General features: G+C 46.0%; 1 protein-coding gene across 1 annotated transcript; it reads left to right on the top strand.

Annotated features, from left to right (window-relative positions):
• Positions 1-3,357: 3,357 nt before the first annotated feature.
• Positions 3,358-20,373, top strand: LOC308124443 (ras-related protein Rab-40C). Its single transcript, XM_080487425.1, has 7 exons — positions 3,358-3,841; positions 4,391-4,663; positions 12,063-12,123; positions 12,885-12,945; positions 13,040-13,117; positions 14,165-14,387; positions 17,135-20,373. Exons 2-7 carry the CDS (start codon positions 4,522-4,524, stop codon positions 17,407-17,409), a joined length of 840 nt encoding a protein of 279 aa, XP_080343551.1. The 5' UTR covers positions 3,358-3,841; positions 4,391-4,521; the 3' UTR covers positions 17,410-20,373.
• The last annotated feature ends 1,287 nt before the right edge of the window (positions 20,374-21,660 follow it).

Raw genomic sequence — 21,660 nt, 5'->3', positions numbered from 1 at the left:
AGGGACCAAAAGTATTTGTAGAAACTCATTTAAAGTCAAATTACTGCACTGATTGTGTAATAACTTTTATATTTTACACTCCATACAAAACAAAGAGTTTTAGCTGTTTGGAGGATGAGTTACAAAAGAATAAGATCTCTAATGTTTGTCTTCAAGACGCATCTGAGTTTTTTCATCTTATGTTGAAATAAATCAGTTGATTTTTCTGGAATGTTCTTGAAACAATTTCTGTATTTTTTGTGGGATAAAGAACTTTACTAATAAGTCTCCATTTGTTCGTTTAATGTGAAATTGCTCTGTTTTGTTGTTTTATTTAATTTAATCTTCTGTTAATCATTTCTAATGTGAGTTTTTACAGCTCTGATGTTCCTTTAGTTTGATTGATTTGCTCTTTAATTAAAAAATTTAACACTTTACTCCTTGATTGTTGCTATTTTTTAATTACTTTTTACAAACCTGTTTACCTTTCCATTGAAAATGGAAATAAAAAATTTGTTTTGTTTCTACGGAAATAGTGTGTGTGTGTGTGTGTGTGTGTGTGTGTGTGTGTGTGTGTGTGTGTGTGTGTGTGTGTGTTGCTCCCCAGCAGGGAGCCGTGACTCATGCTGTTTTAAAAACAGATCTGAACTGAACACACACTCAGCCCACGACTGTACATCCCATAATATTACTGATTGTGTAACGGCAGCAAGAGAAACTTGGAGGGAAAATGTTCAACTGTCACTGAACTGAAAGGTTCAAACACGGAGGAGGAGGAGGAGGAGGAAGATGAGGAGCAGGAAGATGAGGAGAAGGAGGAGGAAGATGAGGAGCAGGAGGGGGAGGAGAAGGAGGAAGATGAGGAGCAGGAGGGGGAGGAGAAGGAGGATGAGGAGGAGGAAGATGAGGAGCAGGAGGGGGAGGAGAAGGAGGATGAGGAGGAGGAAGATGAGGAGCAGGAGGGGGAGGAGAAGGAGGATGAGGAGGAGGAAGATGAGGAGCAGGAGGGGGAGGAGAAGGAGGAGGAAGATGAGGAGCAGGAGGGGGAGGAGAAGGAGGAAGATGAGGAGCAGGAGGGGGAGAAGAAGGAGGATGAGGAGGAGGAAGATGAGGAGAAGCAGGAGGAAGATGACGAGGAGGAGAAGCAGGAGGAAGATGACGAGGAGGAGAAGCAGGAGGAAAATGACGAGGAGGAGAAGCAGGAGGAAGATGAGGAGCAGGAGGAGAAGGAGGAGGAGGAGAAGGAGGAGGAAGATGAGGAGCAGGAGAAGGAGGAGGAGGAGAAGGAGGAGGAGGAGGAAGATGAGGAGGAGAAGGAGGAGGAAGATGAGAAGGAGAAGGAGGAGGAAGATGAGGAGCAGGAGAAGGAGGAGGAAGATGAGGAGGAGAAGGAGGAGGAAGATGAGGAGCAGGAGGAGGAGGAGAAGGAGGAGGAAGATGAGGAGAAGGAGGAGGAAGATGAGGAGCAGGAGGAGGAGGAGAAGGAGGAGGAAGATGAGGAGCAGGAGGAGGAGGAGAAGGAGGAGGAAGATCAGGAGGAGGAGGAGGAAGATGAGGAGGAGAAGGAGGAGGAAGATGAGAAGGAGAAGGAGGAGGAAGATGAGGAGCAGGAGAAGGAGGAGGAAGATGAGGAGGAGAAGGAGGAGGAAGATGAGGAGCAGGAGGAGGAGGAGAAGGAGGAGGAAGATGAGGAGCAGGAGAAGGAGGAGGAAGATGAGGAGGAGGAGGAGAAGGAGGAGGAAGATGAGGAGCAGGAGGAGGAGGAGGAGAAGGAGGAGGAAGATGAGGAGCAGGAGAAGGAGGAGGAGGAGCAACATGAAACAACCTGAGTTGAAATCTGCAGAAAAATAAAGTAAAAGCTGAAATGTGTCAGAAGAAGAAAATAAATTCCTGAAATGAGGAAAAGATTCAATAGAAAACATTAAACTGCTCATGGTACATGTTCCTGTCAGGTTTCATTATTTATCATCAGTTCTTTATATTTCTTGTAGTTTTTTGTCGCTTCGCTTTAATATTTTTGACTCATGTTTTTGTATTTCTCCTCTTCTGGTTCATGTTCATCTCTTATTCTGTAATCTGTGGAATGTCGTTGTTTTCCATGTTCTGATTTGATCTTTTTTCTCTGTGGAGTCGTCATATTGATCTCTTCTCTTTTTCTCTTTCTGTTGGTGGTTTTGCATTTCTTTGTCTCATTTCTTTGTCTCATTTCTTTGTCTCATTTCTTTGTCTCATTTCTTTGTCTCATTTCTTTGTCTCATTTCTTTGTGTTTATTATTTTTGATCTGCTCTTGTTCATATCGGGTCTCTGTTTTGCTGATATTTGTGGATAAATGTTTGTAGTTGTCGGTCTTTGTGTCACAGTATTTTATATATTCTTCTTGTTAGAGTCGCCCTGTGGGTGTGTTGCTGCTGGTTTAAGACATTATGAACATCTTTGTCTCCCTGATGTGTTTCACAGTGAGTTTCATTCTGAAATCAAATCTCATCCATTTTTCTGTTGTTTTGTGACGTATTTCATTTTTTTTTCTGATCCAGTTTTTGCGTAAATCCTCCTCTTGTGATGTGTTGGTCTCCTTTGATTTGTTTGCGTTGTCCTCCAGCTTGTCTTCTGTCTCAGCTGGTCGATGGTGGAACTCTTGGTTTTATTTGTCATCTTGGTCCTTCTGCTCGTCTTTGTTCGTTGGTTTCTTTGTCCTCAACATTCATTATATCTGGGCTCTCTACTCACACACACCAATTATTTTTGCATCTTTATAGCCATTTAGTGTTAGATTGGTTGTAGAAATCACATTTCGACCCTTCTGTGTGTCCTTTTAATTGCTTTTTTTTTAAACCATCTGGAGCCATTGTGTGTCTGTGTGGTCATGGTGCATCTCATTATGGTTGTTTTGTCCCATTTTTCTCTGTTTGCATCTCATTTTGATTGTTTAGAACCATTTCAGAGCCATTCTTTGCCTCTTGTGATAATTTACGACTCTTTTTTTGCATTTCGTTTCCTTTCTCTGGCTTTTTCATGTCATTTCAGCAGTTTGAGTTCTTTCTCAGCCGCTGACCCCTGGTTGTTTGGACCCCCGGTGCTGCTCAGTCCGCCCCCCCCCCCCCGCCGGTGCTGCTCGGGCCCCCGGTGCCCGCTCCGTCCTCTGCTCTCAGATTTAATCCGTGATGGAGGAGACTCTTTGTTCTGATACATGTTCACATGTGAATCATCTTTGTTGTCCACATTTTCCTCCTCGCCATCTGCGCCTTGTTGACAGCAGGCAGTGACGGACGTGCGGCCGCAGCCAATCAGCGCCTCTGAGCGTGCGGGAGTGGGCGGGGCCGGTGTATCGGGGGCGGGGCCGGGGGAGGGGTCTGGCTCCAGGCGGGTCGGTCCGCCTCAGTGTTGCAGAGCGGCGGAGGAGGAGACACCGCCTCTGTGTACCTGAGCCGAGCCGAGCCGAGCCGAGCCGCTGCTAATGCAGCGAAATGGAGACGCCGCGGACTGAGGATACCCGCACTGACTTCGGACTGGACGTAGCGCCTCTTGGGGATTATCCGGACTCTTTCCCAGCCCGGTGAAAGCCTCCCGGGATCCGTGTGAGGAGGCAGAAAACGGGCCTGAATTCACAGGGACCGCGGTGAAAGTTGGGCTAAGCTAAATTAGCTGTTAGCTCAGTGTTCAAATAACCCCGCTCAGCTTATTTTATTCACTTTTTCCACTCACCAAACCTGTGTGGGATTTTTTTTTTTCTTACGTGAAAATATTACCTGGTGATGGTGTTTAAATATTAATGCTCTGACGTACTTTGCGTCAGTAGCATGTGAAGCTAAGTTAGCCTCGGAGCTTCTCCTACATGGAAGAAAAACAGAGCAGCTGCTTCAGGTTTGTCTTCATTTATCTCTACAAAAATCTGCTGATAGGATAGTAAACAGCTGCTTTAGGTTCAGATCCGTATCCACCGATATCTGCTGATAGGACAGTAAAGTGTCATCATTCATCATTTTTCTCCTCAAACACCTTCTTTTGATTATAATCAACAATAACTTGATGTCAGTATTCCTTCTATAAGGGATGGTTTTAGAAGAAGGAAGCATCTGGTTGTTAAGTGCTTTCTTGCTCGTTTACATTGTGTTATGGTATTTTTATCCCAGTTTTATTAGTCTATTCTCACTCAAATTGGAAAGTTAGTGATATCAATTGAGGAATGTGTGTTTTTTTACTGGTCCGAAGGGAAATCCGAGCCATTACAGATCAGCTGTGACCCTCCTGGAGTGTTCACTGGTGTGAGGTTGTAAATAAGTCTTGGACCAAACTAGTTATTCCTCTTATCTTCAGCAATAAGAATGTTTTTCTTCCCAGAAGCACATATTTTTGCAGCCCCGTTGTTTTTGGAGCAGGACTGAAAATTAGCTGCTTGCACACATTTTGCAGAGACACAGACGTCTCTAGTGAGTTGGATCCAGCGTGAAGACCCACAGATCCAAAGCTGCAGGTTGGTCCTCCGGCGCGGGCCTCCACAGCCTCACCCCACGCCCCCCTGCGGGGCTTGGATGTGAGTGGGGATGGGGAGTCAGGGCAGCCCCGTGAAAAGCTACGACTACCTGCTCAAGTTCCTGCTGGTGGGAGACAGCGACGTGGGCAAAGGGGAGATCCTGGACAGCCTGCAGGACGGATCGGCCGAGTCCCCGTACGCTTACAGCAGTGGTGAGTGAATATCTGATATCCTGTTACATCCTCAGCAATGCTGGGGACGCTTGTTAACGGAACAAATGTATTGATTTAAAAGGATATGGAATCTAAAAATAGATACACTGGAATAACATAGAAGTGATTCGTATAGAGTAAATACTCAGATCATCAATGTAGTTAGCATGCCGGACCACGTGTTGGCGCCATTGTTAGTTTCAGTACTGAAAGCGCACACACACACACACACACACACACACACACACACACACACACACACACACACACACACACAGCAGAGAACAATGAGCCCTAAACATGAACACTGGGAGAACACAGACATTCTAGAGGACAGACCACCAAGTTAGATTGTTATTATGGTGACTGTCAAAATAAAACCACCAAGTTGGATTGTTATTACGGTGACTGTCAAAATAAAACCACCAAGTTGGATTGTTATTACGGTGACTGTCAAAATAAAACTACCAATTTAGATTTCGGACAGAGGTTAAATAGTCTAATTAAATTGTATTTCCACATTTCAGTTTCTATATTTGTGATTTGATATTAGTTTCCTCCAGAGAGCTGCTCTGCAGGTAGAGGAAATATTTCTGATCTATAAAGATGTTTGACTCCATGTTGACATTTACAACTTGTAAGCGAGACTCCAATCCGGCCAAACTACCAAGCAAAGGGTCAACATTTCAAAGAAAACCTTGATACTTTTATACAGATTTCTTCAGAGCAGCGACATTGAGAGCTGAGCTGAGAGATCGGTGACGCTGCCATGAACGTTAGCAAACGTTTTATGTTGAAATTGTTGTCATATTCTGTAGTAATCGTTTGTTTTTGTAAATATATCAACATTTTTAAACTGTGTTTTAACCTGTGTACTTTAAAGTTTAAGTTGAAAGGTTATCATAGCACTATTAAAACAGTCCAGCCCACTAGGGGTGAAATTATGTTTGTTGCCACTGAATTAAAATGACTTTGAAACTGACATGAATAAAATTTTACATAAACTTGACAGGACAGCGTGGAGCTGCTGCAACTCTGACTAATACAGTTTGGGTGTATTAAGAGACATTCAGTTACTTCAGCTTAGTTAATATGATCCAATAAAATCAAATTTCTCAAGGACAAAGCAGAAATGGTGAATATGAACAACTGAGAGTCAAATTCTCTTTTTTAAATTCAGTAAAGTTACATTAGAATGAGCCTCAGTTCCAGTCAGCATGAAGTGGAAGCTGCAGGTCAGAGGTCAGAGGTCAGCAGATGCTTCATTTCTGAAATGGGTTAGTTACCAAATGGGAACTGGGAATGTTACCAGTACATGGAGTGCTTGTGTGGTTTGATTAGTGACTGACCAGTCAGATCTCTGGATGTAATCTGGCTGCAGTATTTGTAATATTCTAGTTAGCAGAAAGTAAAATTCATGATATTTGCAGGTTTGTTGCTGTTATAAAATGAGACAGCAGCTTTTTCCAAAGTGTACAAACAGCGTGATCTTTGTGACTTTGCCTCCTCGGTGTAAAACCATAAACACCTCATGTGACGCCGCGCTCCCCGTTGTTCTCAGAGCAAAACAACTCGGCAGTGACGTTAACATTTGAGAGTGAAAATGATTTATTGATTTATCTTTTCATTCCACCTTATCCACACAAGAAAAAAATCTTTTTTTCAGAGCTCCACTTCTCTAACATTTCCTGGCGGCTCAATGGACAAACTAAAACATTCTGTAACACATAAATATGTGGGGCTCAAACAGTCCTGAAGGTTCTAAAGGTTCTGAAGGTTCTGTCTCTGCAGCCTCCAGCATTGAGCTTCCTTCATTTCAACAACACACACTAATAACTATGTGTGTGTTCTGGCTTCAATGCTTGTCAATGACCTCAAACTAACACTCAGATGATGCAGGACGCCACCACTGTCATCACACCTTAACTGTTTGGAGGGTTAAATAATCTTTCTTACACACACACACGCACGCACGCACGCACGCACACACACACTGTCAGACCAACTCGTCCCTCCTGCAGTGAAAAGGATGAGTTTTATTCACTCATTATTAATATGGTGGATTACCGGCAGACAGATTGCCATTACGTACACATGCACTGTTAAACCAGACGTCATGTAAAAATGAAGCATTTAGACATCATACGAGTCTATTTTTTTAATCTTTTTTTAATGTCAGTGCATCATCATCATCATCATCATCATCATCATCCTACATGAACAATCGAGCAACGAGGTGTCACACCAACAGTTTTATAAATATGAAATATTTCAGTCATATTTAAAGTTCCACAAAACAACAGAGGCCGTTTTCATGGTATCAGCACGTCCTCGAGGGAACCCACACTTAGGACTGATATTTGCATGACGCAGAGTTTTGTTTTGGTGGCCGAGCGTCTTGTTTCACATGTAAACAGAAGCGAGCGGTCCAGGCTGGAGGCGGCGCTGCAGTGGAAGTCGACTCGTTGGCGTTACTGCCGCTGCTACAGGCTGATCAGACCCGGGGGTGGAGGAGGGAGAGAACCAGCTCCTCTGAGAGCAGACCGGCTCAGGCCTCATTCACACCACAACAAACTGAAAGCTAATAGTTTTTGTGTTTTCGTTTCACAAAGGTTTTGCCTTTACACTGCAGAGTCGTTTTAGAAAACGACTCTGCAGGGCCACCATTGTTGTTGTTCTCCATCTAAAAGAGAATGATTCCTTTACGACGCCCCTGGTGAGCAGGAGCAGCGTTTCTGCCGTATACACAGAGACGCAGCGTCGTTGAAAAGTCGTGTTTTCAGTGGCTCCGAGCACCGTTGTCGTATAAACGGAGCTCCAAAACACATCAGATGTTTTGTGTTTTCAATTGAAACAGAGGATTTCTTGTACCTGCTGCTGAAACTTCAGATGTTTACAGTCTCATGAAGCACGTCTCTGACTGACGCTCACTAAACTCTTTAACGTAGTGGGCGGGACTTCAGGGCAGCACGGCTCCATCTCATTGGACAGATATGTTCATATTTTGATTGACAGTGATGTTAAATTGCTGATATATTTTCAGCCTAACTTAAAACACTATTTAAAAGTGCTGAGAACATGAATATAAATACCCGAGTATCTCTGGAGACTGTTGCTGCGAGCAGATGAATTTCTGCCTTAAAATCAAAACCTTCCCAAGTTTTCTGCCACGTTTGATCCCCGAGCGTCTCTTTCATTCTCTGAGATGAAGCTCTGTGTCTCCTCCCTTCAGCTCATGAAAAATACATCAGTCAGCAGAATGACCTGGTTTTTATTTTCAGTCGTTCCATGAACCGTTCCACGCTGCCTGTCGGCGTCTGGCAGAGAGAGACCGTCCTCCAGGTTCTCCCAGGGTCTGCTGGAAGGACCCAGAAGGAAAACACATTCTGAATATTCAAATTAGAGCCGAACAAAACTGTTTTTGTGACTTTATAGGTTCTAATGCAGAGCTAGGGACCTGCCCGGTATGTTGGTGAGAGAGAAAGCCCAGTCTGTAGCCTTCTTCCAACCGTTTTGTTTCACCTGCAGTCCAGAACCCACCGCCATCGCCGGACCGCTCGTCCAACAGGAAGCTGTGTGTGCATTTAAAATTGGCTGAATGAAAAGAGCCACTGCAGCGCCGCTGTGCCAAAAACACGAGCTCCTAAACAGCCTCTGAAAGAGGACGACGTCCCGGCTGATGGAGGCTGATGGAGGCAGATCAAAGCCTTCAAACGTCTTCATTAAATATGGAACGCCAACATGTTTCTGTCCACTGAAGCTCTGATATTGATTCTATCCCCCCGGCAAAGTGTGTGTGTGTGTGTGTGTGTGTGTGTGTGTGTGTGTGTGTGTGTGTGTGTGTGTGTGTGTGTGTGTGTGTGTGTGTGTGTGTGTGTGTGTGTGTGTGTGTGTGTGTGTGTGTGTGTGTGTGTGTGTGTGTGTGTGTGTGTGTGTGTGTGTGTGTGTGTGTGTGTGTGTGTGTGTGTGTGGTGGTGGGGGTGGGGGGGGGGGGGGGGGGGGGGGGCAGCTTGCCTTGAGAAAGCTAAATATTTCAAAAGGAGAAAATCAGGACGGGGGGCAGAGTTTGATTGGATAACACCGTCCGCAGGCTGGGATTGGACACAAAGTGAACATTTACCCAGACGTCCCATCTTCCTCCACGCTTTAATCTGCGCTGATCGCTGGATGTTCTCTACACTGCTGTTAAACACCGAGCAGGAAGTCCAAGCAGTAAAGTGATATAATGATGCATCCTGCAGCATTTCGTCACATGCTAATGCTGACTGACTCTCTTCATATGTTTTAACCCCATTGTTGTGTAATCTGGACCTAAGATCTCGTCTGATTACAAAACAAGTAAATAAATAAAACCCCAGAATAAGAATCCTTGTGCCCAGGACTCCGGAGATGTTTTCAATAGCTAAGTAATGAGTGTGTACTGCGTCGCCGACAGAAACATTGACGATAGTTTGATATATCTGCGCACTCACACTCAATCTGCCAGCCTTTTAAGAAATTCCGCGAGGATTATCGGGAATAATTCCTTACATTGTGATAAACGGTCCCGCTGATAGCAGCCGTCAGATAGAAACCAATTAAAGTGCACAAAGCACCTGAAAAGACACTTTTTCTGTGTATCTGCGACGCCAGCGAGCCCCTTGTTCTGCTTTCATTCAGCGCACGCAAACAATGGAATGTTCTCCCGGGGGCCAGCGGGCACGGAGCTCCATTGTTTCCTCACGCCGGCGGTGAACGGCAGCGTATCATTGCTGGCAGCAGTCCAGCTCGTTGAAGGAAGAAGGGGAGGAGTCTGTGGAGGAACCTGCTTTAATTGTCTCGGAGGTGAATGATCACCATCGGCTACAAGCTTTTAAACTGGCAGTCATGTCACTTCTGGGCTTTAGGTGGCAGTAGTGAGTCATTTTATCGTGATTAAATCAAGCTGCTGGACAGATTAGACCACAGGCGGCAAAACATGTCTCAGGGGACAAAGCTCACCCACAGAAGTCCCCATCAAGGTCTAGAAAATAAGAAGCCGCTAATGATGATGTAGCATTAGCATTAATGCTGTGAGGTGAGGTAAGGTGAGGACATTTGCTGAAAGCTGCAAAATGCTGCTTATGGAAGACATGTTTATGATAAGATGCGTCTGTGTGCAAAATGTGCAACAGAAAATTCACATAACCTGAGAATTTCAAGCCTTCGTATGACCTCAATGCTAAATATGTAGCCACCAGCTAATGCTAAAGTTATTCCTTTTCTTAGAAAAAGCCCTGAGTTAATAAAGAAGGACGAGGTGTTTTAGTTTGAGCACTACAGTGACGGTACATAGCTTTTCTGTGAACATTTACTAACATTTACTCCACAGTGGACGTTTACCATGACGGATAAGTTTAAAGGATCTGACAGGTTTTTATCAAACTGTTCCTTGTGGTTATAATATAAAATCTCATGAGACATTTCAGTGTGTTTGGCGATTATTCTCAGAACTCTGTGGAAACGAGCTGTTCTGAGTGTCGCCTCAGTCATCTGGCATCAGAAGTGCTGGAAAAAAGACGGATTTGAATTGAAAAATGTTGCTTTTCTATTAAATTTGACAAAGTCCATAATTAATTAGATGATTTTTAATGGCGGCCGCCTCCTATAAATAATCCAAACAGCAGGAATAAACAGGACCACGGAGCCATGTTAGCACCTCTCATCTGAAGCGAAGCTGAGCGTTTGAAGCTCGACACGACACCGGGAGAACAAACTGGCTCCCAGAATAGAAGCAGCAGTTTGTCAGTGAAGACGTGTGAGCAGCTCCTTGATTATCTGAAGCGCTCGCTGCGAAGCCCCGCACTCTCTCCAATTCAATTAGTGTCGTCCTGAGCTCAGCACTTTAGCTGCTGCCCGGCCAGTCGGAGGAGGAGACTGCTGATGTGGTTCTCCAGCAGCTGCTGCAGAGTTCCTGGAGATGAGGACATGACGGGGCTCTGGTTACACTCTGTCCAGATTGTTGTTTTTAATCATTGTTTCTAGAGCGGCCATAATAAGCTCACTGTTCAGGAACGACTAAATGGATCAGAATCCTTTTGTATAACAAGATAAAGTTGTGTGACAAGTCGCCCCTCCCTGGTCAGCAGCAGAGACCCGTCAGAGGCGTCCAGGCCCATGGCTGGAGAACCACAGAGGTAACGGACACTGATAGACGTTTTCTAGTGAAAATGATCCATTTTCATGGTGTTTTAGGAGTCAGTCTACATGGAAATGCAACTTTCTGAAAACGCTTGGCCTCTGTCTCCGCGTCAACGGCGCAAATGCTGCTACTGCGCATGGCCTCCACGGTCGTAGTAACTCGTAGTTCTGCACATGCTCAGTAGAGCCAGTCAGAACAATGTTTTCTCCATGGTGTCATGACTCCCTGTCCATATTGTCCTAGACTTGGTACTTTTATTTTGACAGTCACCATCATAACAATCCATCGTGTGTGCGTGTGTGTGTGTGTGTTTTCAGTACAAAAACTAACAGCAGCACCCACGAGTGGACCAACATGAAAACTACTTCATTTTCAAAACGTTGCTGTGGAAACCCGAGACTTTTCTGAAACAAACACCGATGTGTTTTCATCTGAAACATTGTGTGAACCGGTTCAGATTGTGGACTCGCTTGTCTCAGGCTCATTTCATTAATTTCAACATGATCGTCCATGAAAGTCCCGAACAGGCCCGGACTTGTAAACCTGTCAAGTACAAAGAGAAACTGGAGTACTGAAGGTAGTTGTGTGGTAAAAACCCGTCTGGCCTCCGGCAGCCAGCAGCCGGCAGCCTGGGCTGAGCGTGGAGCGACAGGTGGAGCAGTCACACAGGTTTTCAACAACCTGCGGCAGGTGTGTTAGCCCGGGGCGCTAACGTTAACCCAGCGGGTGTGTTAGCCCGGGGCGCTAACGTTAACCCAGCGGGTGTGTTAGCCCGGGGCGCTAACGTTAACCCAGCAGGTGTGTTAGCCCGGGGAGCTAACGTTAACCCAGCAGGTGTGTTAGCCCGGGGCGCTAACGTTAACCCAGCAGGTGTGTTAGCCCGGGGCGCTAACGTTAACCCAGCAGGTGTGTTAGCCCGGGGCGCTAACGTTAACCCAGCGGGTGTGTTAGCCCGGGGCGCTAACGTTAACCCAGCAGGTGTGTTAGCCCGGGGCGCTAACGTTAACCCAGCAGGTGTGTTAGCCCGGGGCGCTAACGTTAACCCAGCAGGTGTGTTAGCCCGGGGCGCTAACGTTAACCCCGTGAAAGCTGCGGACATAACGGTGTTTCAGACGCTGCTAAAGTTCTGTGGTCGGCTTGAGATCAAACAGCGAAGAGAAAATAATAACAAATGAGTTCCAGCAGCGAGTCCTCCAGCCGCCTTCCTGTTTAGTGACTCCGCCCTCTTTCTGTGTCCAGGCATCGACTATAAAACCACCACCATTCTTCTGGACGGTCGGAGAGTGAAGCTGGAGCTCTGGTAAGTCACTCCTCTAATCCCTCTGAGGCGCCACACAAACTCCAGATTATTATTTTCCTTCTTGCCACCAAACCTCGTCTCCACCGGCCTCACCTCCTCTCACCCCTTCACATCACACCGGCCTCACCTCCTCTCACCCCTTCACATCACACCGGCCTCACCTCCTCTCACCCCTTCACATCACACCGGCCTCACCTCCTCTCACCCCTTCACATCACACCGGCCTCACCTCCTCTCACCCCTTCACATCACACCGGCCTCACCTCCTCTCACCCCTTCACATCACACCGGCCTCACCTCCTCTCACCCCTTCACATCACACCGGCCTCACCTCCTCTCACCCCTTCACATCACACCGGCCTCACCTCCTCTCACCCCTTCACATCACACCGGCCTCACCTCCTCTCACCCCTTCACATCACACCAGCCTCACCTCCTCTCACCCCTTCACATCACACCGGCCTCACCTCCTCTCACCCCTTCACATCACACCAGCCTCACCTCCTCTCACCCCTTCACATCACACCAGCCTCACCTCCTCTCACACCTCCGTCTCACTTCACTGTGTTTCATCCTGTCATCTGGTTCATTGTTTCATCTTAGTGGTCGTGAGCTGATAATAAACTGTATGATTAGAATGAGACGCCTGATTCTGCTGCGCGTCGAGGGAAGCATGATGAGTTAATGGGTTAATGGGTTAATGAGTTAATGGGTTAATGAGTTAATGGTGCAGTCACTGTGATGCTGGCTGCTCTCCTCAGGGATACCTCCGGACAGGGACGCTTCTGCACCATCTTCCGCTCGTATTCCCGCGGCGCTCAGGTGAGAAACACCCATCAAATCCTGACCGCATCACCTGACCGTCATCCAGACGACGCTCCACTCACCGTGTGTGTGTGTGCGTGTGTGCGTGCAGGGCATCCTGCTGGTCTATGACATCACCAACCGGTGGTCCTTTGACGGCATCGATAGGTGGATCAGAGAAATCGATGAGGTGAGGACACCCTGAAGTACTCGAGTACTCTGCAGCATGACTGTAACTGTAATGACCAGAGAAGTGTGTGTGTTGCTCACTTGATGTCTTTCCTGCTAAATGTGGAAACCAAAAGGATGTCCTGTGTGTGTGTGTGTGTGTGTGTGTGTGTGTGTGTGTGTGTGTGTGTGTGTGTGTGTGTGTGTGTGTGTGTGTGTGTGTGTGTGTGTGTGTGTGTGTGTGTGTGTGTGTGTGTGTGTGTGTGTGTGTGTGTGTGTGTGTGTGTGTGTGTGTGTGTGTGTGTGTGTGTGTTATTTTAGTCCTGAGGAATGTGTGTTTCCTCCTCCTCTGAAGACTTCAGTCCTTCTGTGACGACAGGAGTCCATTTTTATCTCACGTCCACATTTGAACCTCTAAAAGTTTCACGATTGTAACGGCATAGTCACTGACTGATGTAATTTTCATGTTGGTCCACTAGTTGGTGCTGTTGTTAGTTTAGTACTGAAAACACACACACAAGGCAGAGAACAATGAGCTCTAAACATTAACACTGGTATGTGTTATTATGGTGACTGTCAAAATAAAAGTACCAAGTTGGATTGTCATTATGGTGACTGTCAAAATAAAAGTACCAAGTTGGATTCTCATTATGGTGACTGTCAAAATAAAAGTACCAAGTTGGATTCTCATTATGGTGACTGTCAAAATAAAAGTACCAAGTTGGATTGTCATTATGGTGACTGTCAAAATAAAAGTACCAAGTTGGATTCTCATTATGGTGACTGGGAGTCCTGACACCACGGAGGAAACTTTGTTCTGATTGGCTCTACTGAGCATGTGCAGAACTATAATTCCTACAGCCGTGGTGAGCACGAGCAGTAGCAGCATTTCCACTCTCAGCATTCTGAAAACTTTCTCCAGAAGCTTCAGTGGCTCCCAGCGTCGTCGTCATGGACACAGGAACTCAGAACACTACATGTAAACATGGCCTGTGGCGTCCTCAGGCTCAGTCTGTGTCCTGTTGATTGAGGCGTTTCACTAACTCACCCTGTTGTTGTTTTTACCCAGCATGCCCCGGGCGTGCCGCGGATCCTGGTGGGGAACCGGCTGCACCTGGCGTTCAAGCGCCAGGTCCCCACGGAGCAGGCCCGGGCGTACGCCGAGAAGAACGGCATGACCTTCTTCGAAGTGAGCCCGCTGTGCAACTTCAACGTGATCGAGTCGTTCACCGAGCTGTCGCGCATCGTGCTGATGAGGCACGGCATGGAGAAGTTCTGGAGGCCCAACAGAGGTGGACTACTACTACTACTACTACTACTACTACTACCACCTCTTCTTCTTCTTCTTCTTCTTCTTCCTCTTCTCCTTCTTCCCCTTCCCCTTCTCCTTCTCCTTCCTCTTCTCCTCTTCTTCTTCCTCCTCTTCTTCTTCATCTTCCTCCTCTTCTTCTTCCTCTCCTTCTCCTTCTTCTTCTTCTTCTTCCTCCTCTTCTTCTTCTTCTCTTCCTTCTTCTCCTTCTCCTCTTTCTCCTCTTTCCCTCCTTTCAGTCCAGTCCTGGTTATTTTCTCTTGCTTGAGGTTTTAATTTAGAACCATTTCCTCTAAATTCTACAAACAATAACAACAATATAATTTGCTAAATGATTAAATATAACAAAAAGAAAAGAAAAGAAATGACATGTAGATAAATATTCACAGCCTTTGTTTGATAGTTTGTTGATGCGTCTTTAGTTACTTTGCGAAATGTAAAAGTTTTTTTGGCACAATTTGCTTTGCCTTTATGAACTTTTAATAATCTTTTTTTCACCAACATTTTAGTGTATTTGTATGGAAGAGTATTTTATTCACATGAAAAATTTACTGTTTTTCTGAATTAATAGCATAATTATCTATAATTGTGAGAAAAAATTAATTAGGAAACTATGTTGGCTCTGTTTTTCAGAATTTGAGATAATTGGTTCTGTTGTGCGTTAAAGGGCCAGTGGTGTGTTCCTAGTGGTGTGTTCCTAGTGTTCCTAGTGGTGTGTTCTTAGTGGTGTGTTCCTAGTGGTGTGTTCCTAGTGTTCCTAGTGGTGTGTTCCTAGTGGTGTGTTCCTAGTGTTCCTAGTGGTGTGTTCCTAGTGTTCCTAGTGGTGTGTTCCTAGTGGTGTGTTCCTAGTGTTCCCAGTGGTGTGTTCCCAGTGGTGTGTTCCTAGTGGTGTGTTCCTAGTGGTGTGTTCCTAGTGGTGTGTTCCTAGTGTTCCCAGTGGTGTGTTCCTAGTGGTGTGTTCCTAGTGGTGTGTTCCTAGTGGTGTGTTCCTAGTGTTCCCAGTGGTGTGTTCCTAGTGTTCCTAGTGGTGTGTTCCCAGTGGTGTGTTCCTAGTGTTCCTAGTGGTGTGTTCCTAGTAGTGTGTTCCTAGTGTTCCTAGTGTTCCTAGTGGTGTGTTCCTTGTAGTGTGTTCCTAGTAGTGTGTTCCTAGTGTTCCTAGTGTTCCTAGTGGTGTGTTCCTAGTAGTGTGTTCCTAGTAGTGTGTTCCTAGTGTTCCTAGTGGTGTGTTCCCAGTGGTGTGTTCCTAGTGTTCCTAGTGGTGTGTTCCTAGTAGTGTGTTCCTAGTGTTCCTAGTGTTCCTAGTGGTGTGTTCCTAGTAGTGTGTTCCTAGTGTTCCTAGTGTTCCTAGTGGTGTGTTCCTAGTAGTGTGTTCCTAGTGTTCCTAGTGTTCCTAGTGGTGTGTTCCTAGTAGTGTGTTCCTAGTGTTCCTAGTGGTGTGTTCCCAGTGGTGTGTTCCTAGTGTTCCTAGTGGTGTGTTCCTAGTAGTGTGTTCCTAGTGTTCCTAGTGGTGTGTTCCTAGTAGTGTGTTCCTAGTGTTCCTAGTGTTCCTAGTGGTGTGTTCCTAGTAGTGTGTTCCTAGTGTTCCTAGTGTTCCTAGTGGTGTGTTCCTAGTAGTGTGTTCCTAGTGTTCCTAGTGGTGTGTTCCTAGTAGTGTGTTCCTAGTGTTCCTAGTGGTGTGTTCCTAGTAGTGTGTTCCTAGTGTTCCTAGTGTTCCTAGTGGTGTGTTCCTAGTAGTGTGTTCCTAGTGTTCCTAGTGTTCCTAGTGGTGTGTTCCTAGTAGTGTGTTCCTAGTGTTCCTAGTGGTGTGTTCCCAGTGGTGTGTTCCTAGTGTTCCTAGTGGTGTGTTCCTAGTAGTGTGTTCCTAGTGTTCCTAGTGTTCCTAGTGGTGTGTTCCTAGTGGTGTGTTCTAGTGTTCCTAGTGGTGTGTTCCTAGTGTTCCTAGTGGTGTGTTCCTAGTGGTGTGTTCCTAGTGTTCCTAGTGGTGTGTTCCTAGTAGTGTGTTCCTAGTGTTCCTAGTGTTCCTAGTGGTGCGTTCCTAGTGGTGTGTTCCTAGTGTTCCTAGTGGTGTGTTCCCAGTGGTGTGTTCCTAGTGTTCCTAGTGGTGTGTTCCTAGTGGTGTGTTCCTAGTGTTCCTAGTGGTGTGTTCCTAGTGGTGTGTTCCTAGTGTTCCTAGTGGTGTGTTCTTAGTGGTGTGTTCTTAGTGGTGTGTTCCTAGTGGTGTGTTCCTAGTGGTGTGTTCTTAGTGGTGTGTTCCTAGTGGTGTGTTCCTAGTGTTCCTAGTGGTGTGTTCCTAGTGTTCCTAGTGGTGTGTTCCTAGTGTTCCTAGTGGTGTGTTCTGAGCAGTGCTCTGCTCCACCGCTGCTCCACCGCTGGAGGAAGCAGACATGTCTCAGCTTAATCCAGCTTTATTTCCATTTGGGACTTTGGGAGATACTCTTGTGTTTAGGTATTGTTGATGGTATTGTTATTAGTCTGTGACCTGGGCTGGTTGATAACTCCAAACCGTAGTTAGGAGACCCGGTTCATTACGTTGACCCGGGTCTAACTAACTGACTAACCCTCATAAATCCTGGAGAACAGCCAGTTTATTTATTATTTATCATTATTTCAGAAAAACAATACATTTTTATTTTTCATGTGAATGCATTACGCTTCTGTGGTATTTGGCTGGAGGTGGTACTGCAGGCTGGTTTTGACCCCCCCCCCCCCTTCCCTGTCCCCCCCCCGTAGTGTTCAGCCTGCAGGACCTGTGCTGCCGAGCCATCGTGTCATGCACGCCAGTCCACCTCATCGACAAGCTCCCGCTGCCCGTCGCCATCAAGTCACACCTCAAGTCCTTCTCCATGGCCAACGGCATGAACGCCGTCATGATGCACGGACGCTCGTACTCGCTGGCCAACCCGGCCGGGGGCTCCAAAGGAAACAGCCTGAAACGCTCCAAGTCCATCCGGCCGCCGCAAAGCCCCCCGCAGAACTGCACCCGCAGCAACTGCAAGATCTCCTAAAGGTGAAGGGGGAGGGGCGGCTAAAGACAGAATGAAGGCGGGGCTAAAGCGGCGTCTCAGGATATCGGACAGTGTTCACTACATGTACAGAAATCACACACACACGTTTTCATCCCCTCAAAAGCAGAAGTTTGTGTAAGAATAACTCCGCCCCCCACCTCCGATGACCCCCCCCCCCCCCCCCCGCTGTCAGACTGCAGGAGAAACAGCGGTTTCATCCTCTTTATCAGAGTGTCAATGTGCTGATCTGAGCCCAGCAGGTTCACCTGGACAGGTGAGGAGTCCAACACACACACACACACACACACACACACACACACACACACACACACACACACACACACACACACACAGGGAGAACATGCAGACTCCACAAGACGGACTCAAACCGGGGACCTTCCCATTGGGCTGTACAGAACATATTCGGTGTAGACTCCCCCACGGTGACGTCTCACTCCGCTCTGTCTCCCTCTGTAATTACAGCCCTGCTTTCTATTGCTCACGCTGTGCAGCGCCCCCCAGAGGAGGCTCTTAGAAAGCCACTGATGGCCTCAGACTCCAGTCCACGGTCCGTCCCTCCGTCCCTCCGTTCCTCCGTCCCTCCGTCCCTCCGTCCCTCCATCATGACCCATCATCCAACAGTCAAACACACTAAACACCTTTAATGCTTTCATCTGCAAACCCAAGAAGGATCCTAAAAATTACTACCTCATCACTTTTAATTACTTTGAAAAGTAACTAGTTACTTGGTAAAGTCCCTCTCTTGATAATAACTCGTAGATAAAGTTAGCGTTAGCATTAGCTGAGCTGTTAGCGCTGTGTGATTCAGAGGAAGTTGCATCAGGAAGATGCTCTATAATATGATGTGCTAATGCTAATGCTAATGCTGACGTCACAGAGAGGCAGCAGCTCTGCAACAACAACAGACTCTAACTCAGGGGTGTCCAACCCGGTCCTGGAGGACCCCTGTCCTGCAGGTTTTAGCTCCTCCCTGCTTCAGCTTACCTGGATCTAATGATGATGTCATCACCAAGGTTGTGGAAAAGCCCAATGAGGAGCCCCTCATTGTAATCAGGTGTGCTGCAGTGGGAGGAGCTAAACCTGCAGGACAGGGACACTGGAGGACCGAGGTTAGAACCCTCTGTTCTAACTTCTGTAACTAAGTTACTCATGTTAGGAATCAGTTACTTCTGCTTTACAGCCAAAAGTAGTGGAGTTACTGTAACGCTTTTACTTTTTCAAGCAGGATCTCCCTCCTGGAGACTTTTCTACTTTTCACTCTGTTATTCAGCAAAAACTGTTTTCCAGCATTTTGAGGAATAAAACAACAAATTCCTTTTTCCAGTTGAAGCTTGAAAGCAGAGCAGCAAACGGGTTATTGTTTCTATCAGAGGATGAATCGACCATTCTTACCTTGTCAGTCCTGATCTGGACGACCTCTGACCTCTGACCTCTGACCTCTGACCTCGGAGGACTTTTTATTTCTTGTTTCTGTCGGAGTGTTTTCACTCTGCTGCCTTCAGGCTCTGTGGGAAACGCGCCCGCTGCTCGTGTAGAAACGATCCTGAACACGTGAACTCTTCCGAGTCGCTGAGTTTTATCCGCCCGGGCTGGATGTCCCCCGGGAACGAATGCAGTGCGCCCTCCTCCTCTTCATCCTCTTCATCCTCCTCCTGAATAATAGATGCTTCTGGTTGGTTTCTCTCGGTGAAACGAGCTGCAGCGGCTCAGATCGGTTGGTTCTTCTCCACCTGTGAACCTTTTTCCCAGAGTCGCTGTTACATGTAGTTTTATTTTTCAGTGAATCAAACACGTTTAACATCTTTGACCTTGTTTTCATTCACACTCCCCAGAGGATGGATCTTCATCGTGTTCTTCAGTTTAACTGATTACTCTTCCTCAGAAAGCTGGAAAACAGATTAAAATCTGACGTTTCTTTTAGACCTCAGATTTTTTAGATGAGGATTATATCTGTGTTTCAAACACCACATCAGGCTTCACCTCCAGATCTTTCTCACTCACATTAACAAACAACTTTAATTGAATTAGAATCCCACCCCACTGAAGTTTATTGAATTCTTTTAAGAAGACAAATCTATTTTTTTTCTGAATTATTATGGTTTTTTTCCATCACTTTCTCTCATTTTGTAGAAAACTGTTCTTCCTCATTCACACATTTTAATTTAATCGTATTTAAAGTGTCACAGAAGCATCAACCAGAGTGTTTCTGTTTAAAGACAAATTAGTCATTCTGTTCGATCCAAATATTACAGCAATATAGAGAATCAGGGAAATATAAAATGTAAAAAGAATCTGACTTGGATAAAAAAAATAAGATTTTTATAATTATTATTTGGAGGTTCTGTAAACCTCCGTGGAAAAACATTTTCCTTTAAATAATATGTATTGATAACATTTCATCCATTTGTCTTTCTTTAAAATAAGTGACTATTTGGTGTGAGAGTGTTTCTGAGGGATTCAGCTGGAAACGGCTTCATGGTACCGATCCGGTGAAAACGCTCAGCGTCCTCAGCGTTTACACGACAGCGGCGCTCAGGAGTCACTAAAAACCACAACTTATTGAAAACACTCCCAACCTGTCTCCGTGGAAACGGGTGAAGCACTGGGCGGCTGTAGTTTCTAGTTGTTCTGCACATGCTCAGTAGAGGGGCCATGAGAACAAGCTTTCCTCCACAGTGGCACGGCGCCACGCTAAATCTCTTCTGGATGGAAACGATGCGTTTGGACTTGAAATGTTGTGGTGTGAACGGGCCGCCAGAGTGTAGTATTGTGAAGTATTTTTATCCTCACAGCGACTCCTCTGGTTTAAACTGACAGCTTCTTCCTGGGGGAGGGGGGGGGCAATCCTTTTTGTTTTGTTTTTAAATTATTGATTGTACAGTTCAAGTTAACATGTATGAAGAGACTTTTTCACAATAAATGTATTGAATGTCAAAGTCAAGGAATCTCACTTTGTTCTGTTTTCTTTATTTCACAAACACAACTGGGAAATGGGAAGTAACTTTGTGGGAAAATCCAAGTTCCTAGTCGAGACAGTTTACATGACCTGAAGAAGCTTAAATCTAAAGGTGACGGTGCATTCTCCTCCAGGACTCGCACAATCAACGACCTCTTTTAAATCACTTCTTTAAACTCACTTTTATATACTTGTTTTTATTTTAAATTTATCTTTAGTTTTAACTTGTTTTTATTTTTCATTGAGGTATTTTACTCAAAGTTCTTCCCTATTTATTGTCTGTACTTTCTGTCTTTATAGCTGCCTCCGCCTTTAGCGTGTTGTCTGTAATTCTTGTCTGTTACTTTACTGATCGCGTGTCTCTGTCTCGTTTGTTTACTGTCTTCCGCCACCTGCTGGTCGGTTCAGGAAGTAGTGTGTTCAGGTGAGCACGTGGCCGTGAATAAATAAACAATAAATCACAAACTTCAGCAATAAGACCAAAAACAGACGGGTCTTATTTGATTTGCATGAATTTAAAAGGAAAATGCTTGATTATTTTTACTTAGTTTGACTGTTTATGAGCCCAGTTCATTGTTTTTAATTATTTAGTTGCTAAAGACCAGTCTTATGTTGAAATAGTCCGACCGGAAGTGTCGACACTCGACATCCTGACTCACATGCTGGTGTTGTATTTTTGTAGAATTGGAGTTTTGCGGGTGTTTTTAGGTTAAAGCGGCCGGTGGAAGCGGCTCGTCATGTCCCGGGCCCAGCTGCTGCAGCTGCTGGTCAGGGAGCGTCTGACCGCGGCCGCGGAGGAGATCCTGTCCGCGGTCAATAAGAGCATCGCGGGCTACGAGGAGGAGCTGCGGCTGTGCAGAGGGGAGATCCGGGTTGCGTCAGGCCGCCGCTCGGCCCCGGAGCCCCGGAGCACAGGCTGGTGGGTGGGCTTTCCTTCTCCCCTCTCCTCTCCCGGAGCTCCTCGGGCCGCCGCTCGGCCGCAGACCCCCGGCCGGCGCCCCGGCGGGCGTCTCTCCCGGAGCTCCGCCGGCTGCGTCTACTTCCTGCACCGGAGCCGGTTAACGGACAAAGTTCACAATTAAACCCGCTGAAAATTGGATTTTTAAAAAAGTCCTTTAAGTTTTTATTCAATAACAAATGAGCTGCTGGTTAAATCTAATGCTAAATGAGGCTATCCGGTCGTTCGTCCAGATATTAGACGCCTCCCGTTTAAAGTCTCTTCAGTTAGTTTTCAGTGAATACGTGAAATTAAGCACCTAAAGTTTAATATATAT

The sequence above is a fragment of the Lipophrys pholis genome (assembly GCF_963383615.2).
Source record: "Lipophrys pholis genome assembly, chromosome: 19".
NCBI classification, from domain to species: Eukaryota; Metazoa; Chordata; class Actinopteri; order Blenniiformes; family Blenniidae; genus Lipophrys; species Lipophrys pholis.
Note: the sequence above shows the minus strand (reverse complement) of the source record. Positions and strands in the feature narration are given on the sequence as shown.

Coding starts and splice junctions, on each gene's coding strand:
- LOC308124443 (XM_080487425.1), top strand. CDS start 4,522: ATGGGGAGTCAGGGCAGCCCCGTGAAAAGCTACGACTACCTGCTCAAG. Junction 12,124..12,884: donor AGAGTGAAGCTGGAGCTCTG/GTAAGTCACTCC, acceptor TGCTCTCCTCAG/GGATACCTCCGGACAGGGAC. Junction 13,118..14,164: donor GGATCAGAGAAATCGATGAG/GTGAGGACACCC, acceptor GTTTTTACCCAG/CATGCCCCGGGCGTGCCGCG.